Genomic DNA, 12,642 nt, shown 5'->3' with positions numbered 1-12,642 from the left:
ATAAACTCATTACATTAAAATTAAGAACTTCTGTTCATCAAAATACACCATAAAGAAAATGGAAAAATAAACCACAGACTGGAAGAAGACATTTGTAACACATAAGTGACAGAGGATTAGGGTCCAGAATATTTAAAGAACTCCTACAAATTAATAAGGTAAGGATAAGAGAAAATTTGGCAAGACTTGAACAGGCCCTTCACAGGAGAGAGAACATGAATGGGCAATAAACATATGAAAAGATGTTCAATCTCATTAGTATTCAGGGAAATGCAAATTAAAACCATAATGAGATTCCATTTTGTACCCACCAGACTGGCAAAAATTCTAAAGTGTGACAATATTAAGTGACAGTAAAGTCTTGGTGCAACTGAAATTATATATATGTTATATATATATAATTTATATTATATATATATATAATTTCCTATAATTTATATATATATATAGCTGAAGGAAAACCATTTTGGAAAATAATTTATGAAGAACAAGATGTGGAGGGGCCTTGCCAGGCCAGATATCAAGAATCTCCATAAAGTTATGATAATTAATACAGTGTGGTCCTGGTGCAGGGTCAGACAAATTGGTTAATGGGACACAACAAAGAGCCCAGAAAAAGACCTACACATCTAATGAAAATTTAATTTATGTTATTTGGGCAAGGGAAAAAAAGCCTATATCCTATGCTTCGGCCATTCTGTTCCTAAAGAAATTTGTGCACAGGTATACCTGGAAACACATACAAGAAAGTTCATTGCAGAGCTCTTTACAAGAATGAAAGAGAAAAATAAAAATCTAGAAAGAACCCTAACATCCATCAACAGTGGCAGTATACTGATACAATGAAAGTAATGTTCTATTTCTTAAACAGGCACTGAGTAAAGGAGTGTTTACTGAATTGTTTTCCATTATACCCTCACCATTTATTTGCAGTCTTTTCTGTTGCATTTTACAAATCAAGGAAAGTCTGGAAATGGAGACAAAATAAGATGTTAGAACCCCAGAGTGTTCACCTTTCTTAGGTCTGTTTTTAGATGACCTTTCTTCAGCTTAGTGACAGCAGGACCAACAACATCCCCCACCCCCACCCCACCGCCCTGCCAAATTTATCCAGGGCCTCGTCCCTAGAACCTATGAATGTTACCTTCTATGGCAAAAGAGACATGGCAGGTGTGGTTAAGTTAAGGATTTTGAGATGGGGAGAGGATCTTGGATTACCTAGGTGGGCCCTAAATGTAATCACAAGAGTCCTTGTAGGAGAGAGACAGAAGAGGATACGAAGACAGAGAGAAGGCTAAGTGATGACAGAAGCAGAGACTGGAGGGATGTGGTCATGAAGAATGCCAACAGCTACTAGAAGCTGGAAGAAGCAAGGAATGGATTTTCCCCTGGAGCTTCCAGAACTCCTGCCGACATCTGGATTTTAGCACCAGAAGGCTCATTTCAGAATTCAGGCCTCCAAAACTCTAAGAGACGTATTTCTGTTGTTTTGAGCCACCAAGTTTGTAGCTCTTACAGCAGCAATTATAGACTAATATAGTGGGTGAAGATGCTCAACCTCACCCACCTGTTTGTCCCAGACCATTTTCACTCAGTACATCCTCTCCTGTGCCTCTTCTCTCCCAACATTGGATGCCACAGTGTTCCCCAGGCAGACAGATGCAGGAGTGGGTCAATGCCTTCATATGTCAGATGAACCACTTCCCCTGTTGAAAGGGCTCCTCCTCACAATTTCCAACCAAAGCCAGAAAAGTCATTCACACGTGCCCACAAAAGACCCACTTGATGGAAAGAGTGCTGGCTGGGCAGGGGGGACATTTGAATCCAAGTCCAAGTTTCCCACTGACTGGCTATGTGACCTTACCAACTTCTCAAATATGGAACTGGAATCCATTCATCTTTATATTCCTGGTATCAAGAGTAGAGCTTGGCACAAAGCAAATGGCCCATAAATAGGCAGTGAATCAATGAATGAATCAATCAGTCAATCTTGTTCAAGGACAGAAGGTCTACCCACCGAAAAAGAGAATCTTTCCAATAACTCTTCTCTCTCTTCCTCTACCACTGTAAGGGAAAATATTAAAGTCATGGTTTTAGAGTTGGGAGGTCTTAGGGTTGGAAGCCAAGAACTCGTTGCCTCACATTAGCACCAATTACTAGAAATCCTGTCCTTCTATCAAGCCAAATGTTTGTCTTCTAGTCACCACTGGCCCTAGTCCAACCCCTAGTAACAACATAAAACTAAGCACTTTCAGAAACTAAGACCTGGCCTCAAGTCTTGGCCTAGCCTATCAGGCTATGGACCTTGATAAATGACCTAACCCCGCCGGTCCTGTCTTCTTTCTCAATCAAACAAAAGCCTGAGATCGCTAAAATGCCTTCTAGCTCTAAGATGTAGTGTGGAAAACACTCCTCCCCTGGTGTTCAATCTCTCATCATTTTAAACTATCCACTGAGTTTTTATTTCAATACTTTATTTTCTAATTTTATTTTTTTATTTTATATTTTTTAAAGATTGTATTTATTTATTTGAGAGAGAGAGTGTGTGTGTGAGAGAGAGAGAGAGCATGAGCAGGGGCAGGGGGGAGAGGGAGAAGCAGACTCCCTGCTGAGCAGGGAGCCTGATGCGGGGTACTCGATCCCAGGACCCTGGGATCATGTCCTGAGCCGAAGGCAGACGCTTAACCGACTGAGCCACACAGGCGCCCTATTTTCTACTTTTAGAATTGCTTCTTTTCCAATGGGTCCATTCCTCTCCCTACTCAGCCCCAGGATCTGTTGTCTTCTTGTATTTTCAATTCTTTATTTTTTCACTTAGAAAGACTTACTCTAAGGACTCTAAGTAATAGTTATTGTAGGTAAATAATATATATAATTAATATACGTGTGTTATTCATTTATTTATGTCTAAAGGGCTAAGCCTACTGCTGGTAGTGTTTAACTCCTGCTTAAGGGTGGCTGTTACTTCAGGCATTTTGTAATTTTGGAGTGTGGATTCATGTTCTTTGAGCTAATTCTGTACAATGTGTATTGAAGGCCCTTAGAGAAACTGGATTAATTTCTGCAAGATAATCCAGGAGTAACCCTGGCCCAGGACCAATTTTCATGTTAATCTCTCAGCCATGGGTATTCAGACCATGAAGGATGAAATCATTTAGACCCCAAACCCATATGAGGACAGGTCCATGGATGGTTTCAAAGTCCCAAGGGAGACTTTTGAAAGTCTCCCACCAAGAACACAGGGCAAGACAGATAAGCTTCGGTGTCATTTCCTTATGCTTGTAGGTCTATCCTTCTACTCAGGACTACACTGCAGAATAGTGCTTCAACTCTCAGCTATATGCAAGTGTTCAGCTCTGACTTATCATCTCCACAGACCCAAGGGACCCTCTTTTCGCTACGTAGATATTAAATCCAAGCTAGGCCAATCCTCTTGCTTGGTTTATTAAAGATGGCTACAAATTATTTGCTATCCCTCCCACTGAGAAGTGGAGTCTAATCTGCCTCCCTTCAAATCTAGGTTGGCCTTAGTATTCACTTGGCCAATAGAATGTAGAAGTGTCATCCTGGGACTTCTGAGACCAGGTCATAACAAGTCCTAGGGTTTCTACTGATGCTTCTTGGACATTCACTCTTGGTGTCCTGAGCCACCACATAAGAAACTGGACTGTCTTCAGGCCTCCATGCTGGAAAAATCACACAGGAAGACCACATGAAGAGGCCTTGGAACACATGAAAAGAAAGAAATGTCCAGTCTGCCACTGCCATTTGCACCATCCCAGTGAAGACCCAGACATCATGGAGTGGAGATGAGTTTTGTATCCTGCATCTTGTCCAAACTCCTGACCCACAGAGCCAGGGGAGATGATAACAAAATGGCTGTTGATTTCAGCTACATTTCAGGATAATCCATTAAGCACCTGCTCCAGGACTAGTTTACAGCCTTGCAAAATGATACCCTCTCTGTTCTGTCTTCTGGCAAATTCCCTTACTGAAAAGCTCAGCTATGCTATGGAGAGAATCACTTATATTTTATCCAAAACTTTTAGAAATTTTTATATTTTTAAAAATATTTTATTTATTTGCCAGAGAGAGAGAGGGAGAGCATAAGCAGACAGAGCTGCAAGCAGAGAGAGAAGCAGGCTCCCCACCAAGCAAGGAGCCCAATGCGGGACTCGATCCCAGGACCCCAGGATCACAACCCAAGCCAAAGGCAGACGCTTAATCAACTGAGCCACTCAGGCGTCCCTAGGAATTTTTAAATTTAGTTTTATGAAAGGACTTCCAGACCACTGTTTTTCATACTGCTAGAAACAGAAATCAAATCTTTCATTCTACAGATGAGAAAACTGAGGCTTAGAGGGGTCACAAATCAAGGTTCTACGAACGTAGGTTTAAAAAAGAATCTTCTCATCCCAAAGGGAATACTGAGTCATCATCATTCATTCAACAAATATAACACCTAGCGTGAGCATGGTACTACTTTAGGCACCAGGAAAACAGCTGTGAACAAGGTGAAAGTCTCAAAAGTCATGGAGATCAAATTCTATGTGAGGAGACGGACCATAAGCCAGTAAACAAATGAATTAAAAGCATAATTTCAGGGAGTGGGAAGGGGATAGAGTGGAATGTGAGATGTATTTTGGAGAAGACAGTCAGAAAAAGCATTTCCTAGAGAGGTGATATTTGAGCAGAGACCTAAACGGAAAGAGGGTGATGACCATGGACCATCTAGAGGAGTGTGTCCTGGGCAGGAGGAAGATCAAGTACAAAGGTCCTTGAGTGAGACAAGCCTGCCACCTTCCAGGAATCGTGGGGAAGCTGGAGCTGAGTGTGGGGAGAGCAGTACAGGGTGAGTTCAGGGCAGTGGGCAGGGGCCAGGCCTTGCTGAGTCTCATGAAGAATGGTAAGGAATCTGAATTTTATTATTAACGTCACAGGAATTCTTTGGACAATTTTTAAATGGCAGGGGAAAGTTATGACCTGTCTTATATTTGAAACAAATCATTGGAGGGACAGGAGTAGAAGCAGGGAAAACAATTAAGAGGGTTTTGAAATGGTCTGGGAGAGCAATAATGGGGTTGGAACATGATGGTGGCGTGGAAGTAGGAGTCAGTTGGATGGGGGAATATTCTGAAGAGAGAGCCAAGAGGACTTCCTGATAAAACTGGATTCCACAGCACATAGGGCCTGGCCTGAAGAGGTTACAGATCCTGCTGGATCCTTACAACTTCCTCAAGAGGGACACATGGGGACCACTGGTTCTTGGCCTCTTCTGCTCATGAGGAAAGTCCCTGAGTGTTCCTGAAAATCCACTGTAAGTCCCCAGCATCAGCTGACTGTGTTTACCATGCCTCTCTCTCAAGATGGGCTGTATCCCATTCTCCTCTGAGTAGCATGATCCGCTCAGCGTAATATCACATCTGACAGGCATTGTCTTGGCAGTCTAAACCCCAAGTCGGGCAAAACTAAATTTTACACAGATCACAATTAGGCAGCCCATCTGTGAAAGGTTTGTGGTTGGGTACTTGGTTGGGCGAGGCCAATGATGCCATCCAGAACTCATAAAAAGTCAGGGTTGTGACCTCTCAGAACCAGGAAGGATGAATCACAGTCCAGCACAAATGGCTCATTTGGGGTTGAATTCTGGATCTACAGCCAATGACGGGAACCTTAGACAAGTCAATTTCTTTTCATTTCACAGGGGAGATGATGATATCTGACTCAGCACTTCCTGAGCTTCATGGGAATCTTATTAAGATGAAGATTCATGAGGTCTTGGTGGGACCTGGGATTCTGCATTCTTAACTAGCTCCCAGGGATGCCAATGCTGCTGGTACACAGACTACTCTTTGAGTAGCCAGGTCCTAACTCACTCACTGGCACCTACTACACATGAAGAGCTGTGAGGGAGATAAAGAAACAGAGGTGATCCTTAAGGAGAGGCAAATGCACAAACCAATATCTCCTCTCCGTTTACCTCTGCATTGCCAAATTCTCCCCTTTTGCCTACAGGTCTTCTCCATATGCCAGGGGGTTTAGCCACCAACAGCCCCACCTTCACATCTTTCCAGCTCTGGACCCTATAGGCAAGGATGTTTTCTCTTAGCTCCAAATCAACAAGCTCTGGGGAAAGAACTGGTGGCTCAGTTTAGGTCACATACCCACCTCTGGACCAATCTCTGTGCCCAGGGAAATGTATAGCTAGGCCTCGGTCACGTGTCCACCCCTGTGGCTGAGTGGAGGGAAGTAGGATGGGGTATGTTGCCAAGAAGGGAAGGGAAACTCATTTTGAAGCCCAGAGGATCATCCATAGACCCTACAAGGAGGTAGAAAGGATGTGAATGCATAAGCACACAAGAGAAGGCCAGGGTAGAATTTAACTGAGCTATGACTGGTGAAAGGCAAAGAAAAAAAGGGAAAATGTGCTATATGAGTGATGGTCCTAAGAGGAAAGAGGCAGATAAGAGAGCCACCAGGCTAGACAGCCCCTATACTGGCAAGAAGACACCTTTGGTCTAGAACTTTCAGTGACTGACAAGGCCTAATGGAGGTGGGATGTTAGGCGGGGATGTGAACTTAGGTAAAGAATGCAGCTCTCTGTTTACTAACTGAGGGCAGTGTATAAAATTCTGATGGTGGGATTCTCGGATCAGGAATGGGCTGATGAACCAACAGGTGTGCCCCCATTATCCTCTTCCCTGCATGAAACATTCATGGGACTCCTACCCCATGGAGTCCAACCCAGAATCCTACTTGTTAAGATAGTGTCCCAGGCAGCCTCCTATCAATCATGACATGAAACTCACTTGCAATCCCTGGTCTAGGTACGCGTGCCATGCTTGAAGGCCTGCACCAGATTACCTGTCAAGATTCCTTCAGACAGGGGCGCCTGGGTGGCTCAGATGGTTGAGCATCTGCCTTCGGCTCAGGTCGTGATCCCAGGGTCCTGGGGTCAAGTCCCGCATCGGGCTCCCTGCTGGGTGGGGAGCCTGCTTCTCCCTCTGCCTCTGCCTCTCTCTCTTTCTCTCTGACTCTCATGAATAAATAAATACAATATTAAAAAAAAAAAAAAAGATTCCTTCAGACACCCCTACTGGGTGCCACATACTTGGTCCTTTATCTATGCTTCCTTTTTTTCTGTAATCCCAGAAAAGGCCCTGGGTGTGACTAAAGAAAACCCAAGGGGAAAACAATGTGCTTCTGTGTGAAGACAGATGAGATTTGAAAGTTCAAAACAAACATATAGAACTATCCATCTTCCAATCCATTGGGGCCAATCCACCCAAGGCCCAGAAGTGAGAGGAAAACGTCCTCATAGCCCAGATGCACACCCCCTGGGCTCTTGCTGGTTCTTGGAAAAATTCTCACAGACACCAAGAATCCTGGCAACCAGCTGGGCATGTGCATGGCTCATCCTGGACAATGAAAATCCAAACGTGCCATGCGCTGCGACTCTTGTCTTCCCCCCGCCTCTGGAACCTCCTTGGAAAACACACACACACACACACACACACACACAAAATACAAAACTGCAGCCTCACTAGGTGGCCACTGAGGGCCTGACTCCCTCTTCTGTCATTCTTCCCAGGGCTCTTCCTCCTCCAAATAATACATGCTCCAAAAAAGACAGCTCACTTCAGAAGGAAGGGGAAACTGAGCCAGTATTAACCAGGTAAGACCCTCGCTTGTGAGCTAACCTTCAAAGAAGACACAGTGGGGAACAGGGCACAGAAGCGACTTCCCAGCAGGCAGGCAGGATTCATAAACAAAGACCAAGGCAGCAGAACAGCAGCGAAATCGAAGCTGGTATTTTTCACTTGTTGAGGATATTCCCCTTGTTTATAAATAAACATGGTACATGTGGGCCAGCTGGGGGAGGAGGGGACAAGGAAGGGGTCTAGAGGTGCGCCAGGACCTCCAACGTGATGCTGGACAACAGCTTTGTCTCACAGGCCAGGAGCAGGGCCCCAGGGTGAGAGCAGGTACCCTGAGGACTGTAACAGTGGGTCAGTCCAGTGCTGGGATTAGATCTCAAATCCTCTGACTTCCAGCTCAACGTTTTCCCTCTCATGATTCAACTGATTTACCCAGCTCCTACCCTCTACCATACCAGAGTGCCAGGAAATAAATCCTCAGCCAACCTAAACCTCCAATTAATGGGATCATTTTTCTGCATTCCACTTTTTAAAAGCAAGCCCCAAAGAAAGGCAAGCCCATGTTTAAGGATGTATGGCCTTTTCACTTATTTCCATTTGTTTTGCAATAGTTAGAGAATATCTTGAGGACAACTCACATTCCTTCCAGTCCTCTCTATTCGTACATCCTTGACTGGGACAAATAGACTTTGTGCTCCAAATCACAGTCCTGGGACAGAGCCAGATCTGCAGCCATTAAACTAAGACTCTGTCTTAAACATTAGACTGGACCTTCTAAAAACTAACATTTTTTAAAAGATGTGCACTGTGGAAATAAGGCTTTCTTCTGTATAGCTTTTAGTTATTTGGAGAATTTTTTAAAATTAGAACGCTCTTTTCCCCACACAGTGAACTGGAGTTTTGGCCTAATAACCAAAGGGGAAGCTCTGGATTCATTTAGCCAACATTCTGGGCCTCAGCCAAAATTCTGTCCAAAGACAATGAGGCAACACCTGCTCCTTGGAATAAATGCTTCAAGATAGTGCATTCTCCCAAGAAGGCAGAGAGCAACCTCTGTGTGAATCTTCCAGGGCACATAAACATTCTCTCCCCAGTTTAAAATTCACTGGTGCCTAAGACTTGAGTTCTTTGTAAAGAAAACAAAGTATTGTAAAGGAGGCAAGCAGGCCAGTCATAAATGAGCCCCTGTGTTCCATGCAGATATCAACTAGGTTCTAACAAAGCCAACCTTGCCACTACACTGAATATTTCGTCTTTAATTCTTCCTAGGCTGAGCCAATGGAGTTAGGAGGAAGACAACTGGCAAAAAAGCAGCATCTCCAATTGGTTCTCACTCCAAGAGCTTTGCCCAGTGGGTGTAAGCCTGTCCTGATGCCCACTAACCTTCATGCCCAGGGGATAACACTGCCTGGCTCCCCTGCTTATCCCAGGGCCTCTGAGCTCCTTCCACATTACCAGCCTTAACTGAGTGCACTCAACGTGCCAGGTACTTCAAAAAAGAGGCTTGGGAGCAGACGAGGGGTCAGAGAGGGAAATAAGCCATGGTTACTGTCCTAAAAACACTCAGAGCCAATGGCAAGACACATATCTACAAGCACCATCCGGCTGTGCCTGGACGCCATCAGCTTGTCTTGAGGCCTCTGGTTGGAAGGAAGCCACTCCCTCTCCATTCTCAGAACACAGTGATAGGTCTTCCTTAAATGTTCTTTGATGTCACAGAGGCTTACAAAGCCTTGAAAAAGCTTCTTATAGGAAACGGGACTGGTGGACAAAATCCCAGGATGCCATAGCAGAGGTCTTGGGAGATCAATTTCGGACAACTGTCAAGGACAGGCAGAGGTGGAAAGGGCATTGGACCAAAAATCCAGAGCCTGTTTTCTTCACCAGCTTACCCTGTGTCCTTGGGCAAGGCACACTCCCTCTGCAGTTTTATAGATGAGAGGGGAGAACTGATGAGTGGTTTTTATTAGGGCTAAAACCCATGTATTTCCCAAATTATTTTTCATTTAGAACCCGAATACACAAACCAAACAAAGGGGGAGTTACTCCCATTGATCAGGGCTGGGAGCCCAGAGCCTACCCACTCAGGCTGGATGAAAAACACAGGAGTAGATTAAGTCTGAGAGCCCCTTCCAGAGCTGGTAGTGGAAGATGCTCTGCAATTTATGTATCACATGTTCTTGAAATCTTTGTAACGGCAACATGAGGTTAACTAGCTCCTGAACTAGGATCTCTTGTGAACCGGGAACTGTTGGCAAGAGGCAGACCTGGGATTTGAACCAAGGGTTTTCTGACTCCAAATTCAGTATCCCCACTCCTTACTAAGAGGTATATGGATATTTGGGCTGAATCAACAAATTCCTTGAATTGGAAATATAAATGTATGTGCATATATGCATAGGAAAAACATCTTGAAGAATATACCTCTTGAAATTACCATTAGCTATCTGTTTGGTAATAATGTGGATGATTTTCAATCTATTTATCTGTTCTTTCTGATTTTCCTATAATGAGCAGGTTATTATTTATGTGAAACCGGTACTGCTTATTAAATCGGTTTTTAATAATTGACAACTGACACTTCCATGTTGGGTTTCTAAAGACAGTGATCAGGGGATAGGTGGTGTCTCTGACCTTTTGGAGTTGACAGTGGAAATAACAACTCCAAATCCCACAAATTCTCCCTTGGGGCGGAAGGTCCTGGGCTGACCTGAGGGGCAATCCTCCTGGTCATTTATGTCCTCTGAAGCTTCACTTCGGGGGAGCGTGGTTTTAAAAAGTAACAGCAACACTGAGACCCCTCCCAAACATATGCCTCTTTCTCCAACCCCCTCAGCTGCCTTGTGCAGTATGGGAGGGGGATTCTAATAAAATTAAAGATGGTCACATGGACCCCAGACTCAAAGCCCTCACTCTCCAGTGGACCAGCCCCAGCCCAGTAGGACCTCTAGAAAATGAGCTCTGCAGCCAGGCCAATGAGAGTCTCGGGCCACACCCTGAGGGCCCTCCAGAAGCCACTGCCAAATATGAAGATCACACATTAGCTCAGGAGAGAAAATACCACCCTGAAGGCAAGACGGGCTTTGGTCAGGCATGAGGTGGGGCAAGGCGTTCCAGTAGCTTCCCTGTATTGTTCATGCCAGCTCTGCCCTCAGAAATCTTCTAAATATTTAACATACCACCTCGAGGTACAGCACAAACCCCCAGCAGTCCGCAACAGCTGTGGAGAGGCCTGCATGGAATGAAGGATGGGGGGCCAAGAGGCACATCCACTCTGGCTTTGGGAAGAAGGCCCAGAATGGTGGCGGGGATACAAAGCTGAGAATGACTTCAGAAGGCCGCCTCTGGCTGCTTCTTTGAAAATCAGTAAAGAAGGGCAGGAGATAAGAGATGTTTCACAACGTTGGGAGTGATAGTGCACAATCAACCAGAGTCCGGAGCCCCTCTTTCCCAGACAAAGAAAAAGCCGGAGGTGCACCTCCCACCCTCTCTCTCCAGGCCAATTTCAGCCCTGGCTCCCCCTGAGCAGGTGGCAAATCTGTCCTGACTCAGGCAAAAATGGTTAGGGAAGGAGAGGAACTGGAACAGCCATGTGTATCCCCAAAGGGAAATAAATCCACGAGGGAAGGAGCTCTTCAAACGTCTACTCAGCTCTGGGGCTTGACAGAGAAAAACGCCCCCCACACCCACCCCCAGTGACTTCACGCAGGCCTCACCCCAGATGACTCTGCGCTCTCCTGCAAGGCCTGGGGGGTGTCATCGCCACCACCCAAGCGGCTGTCTGTCACTTCGAAATTTCCCGTGAATTCCTGGAGATGCCCGCCCCTATTTCTCCCTCAAACCCCGGCCAAAGGAATCAGACATGGGGTCCGCGAGGCGTCTACCCCAAGATTCATACACGTCCCGCTATGTTCTACTTGGCTTTACCGCTGTCAGAGAAACCTAAAAAGGAGTATTCTTGCAATCCCATTAGGAGCCCCGCCTTCATCTCTCCACCCTTCTCCGCGCCGACCCCTCCAGGCAGCGCCCCAGGCTCGTCTGGGCTCTGTCATTTTCACCCGACAAAAGCGTGGCGGCGCGGCGACGGGAGACCCCGCCAGCATTTCTCCCAAAGGAGACAGACGCGTGTCCCCGCGGCGCGCCCATTCGGGGCCTCTGCAAATCCCACCCACCCGGGGAACAAAAGCGGCCGGGGCGCTGCGGGTCGCAGCCCCCAACGCAGCCCCCGTGCGCCCCGGGCCTCGCCGCCCCGCCCGCAGGTCCCCGGCCCCAGGGCAGCAGCCGCGTCCTGTGTCGCCCGCTTGCAGGCGTCCTCGGCAGCTACTGTACCTGCTAAATTTAGCGGCCGCCGGGTATTAATAGCCGGAGCGAACCGGGCCGGGCGCTGCAGGGGCGCGCGCAGCCCGGGGGCCAGGGGCGGAGAAGGAGGGGAAGGAAGGGGCGCGGGGAAGGCCACTTACACCACCAGCCTGGAGATGATCCATGACACCATGGCGGGCCGGCGGGCGGGCGCGGCCGGGGCAGCGCGGCGCGGTTCGGCTGCGGGCGGCGCGGGCGGCTGCGGCGCTCCGGGCACGTCCGTCCGCGCACGGCCGCCGCCGCCACCAGACTGAGCGCGCCCGCCGCCCTGCCCGGCGCTCGCGCGTCAGCGCAGCCGCGGCACGTTCCGGCGGCGGCGGCGGCGGCGGCCCCAGCCCCCCGGGGCTCGGCGGGCCCGCGGCGATTGGGCGGTGAGCGGATCGGGCATCCGCGGGACCCGCCCCGACCCCGTCGCCCCAGCCCGCGGCTGAATTCGGGCGGTTCCTCCGCGCTCCCTGGTGCACCCGCCGCTCAAATGGAACCCTGAGGTGGCCCCGTCGGCGGGGCAGAGACCCGGGTGCCGCCCCACCCTCAGTGTTATGGTGGGGAAACCAAGGCCTGCACCTGGACCTTGGGAATCTATCTACACCTGTTCTGGTTGGGGATGCGGTCATCCCTCACTTGG

At 47.5% G+C, this 12,642-nt stretch overlaps 1 protein-coding gene across 3 annotated transcripts in view; it reads right to left on the bottom strand.

Annotated features, from left to right (window-relative positions):
- Window positions 1-12,247, bottom strand: part of REEP1 (receptor accessory protein 1) — a 103,397-nt gene extending 91,150 nt beyond the window's left edge. For all 3 annotated transcript variants that reach the window (XM_036076188.2, XM_078056333.1, XM_036076191.2), the window contains exon 1: window positions 12,119-12,247. In XM_036076188.2, coding sequence (XP_035932081.1) covers window positions 12,119-12,150 — 32 coding nt within the window. In that variant the 5' untranslated portion in view covers window positions 12,151-12,247. The remainder of the gene's footprint in view (window positions 1-12,118) is intronic.
- Window positions 12,248-12,642: the final 395 nt, after the last annotated feature.

Source organism: Halichoerus grypus, chromosome 10 (genome assembly GCF_964656455.1).
Source record: "Halichoerus grypus chromosome 10, mHalGry1.hap1.1, whole genome shotgun sequence".
NCBI lineage: Eukaryota > Metazoa > Chordata > Mammalia > Carnivora > Phocidae > Halichoerus > Halichoerus grypus.
This window is presented reverse-complemented; position numbering and strand designations above follow the sequence as displayed.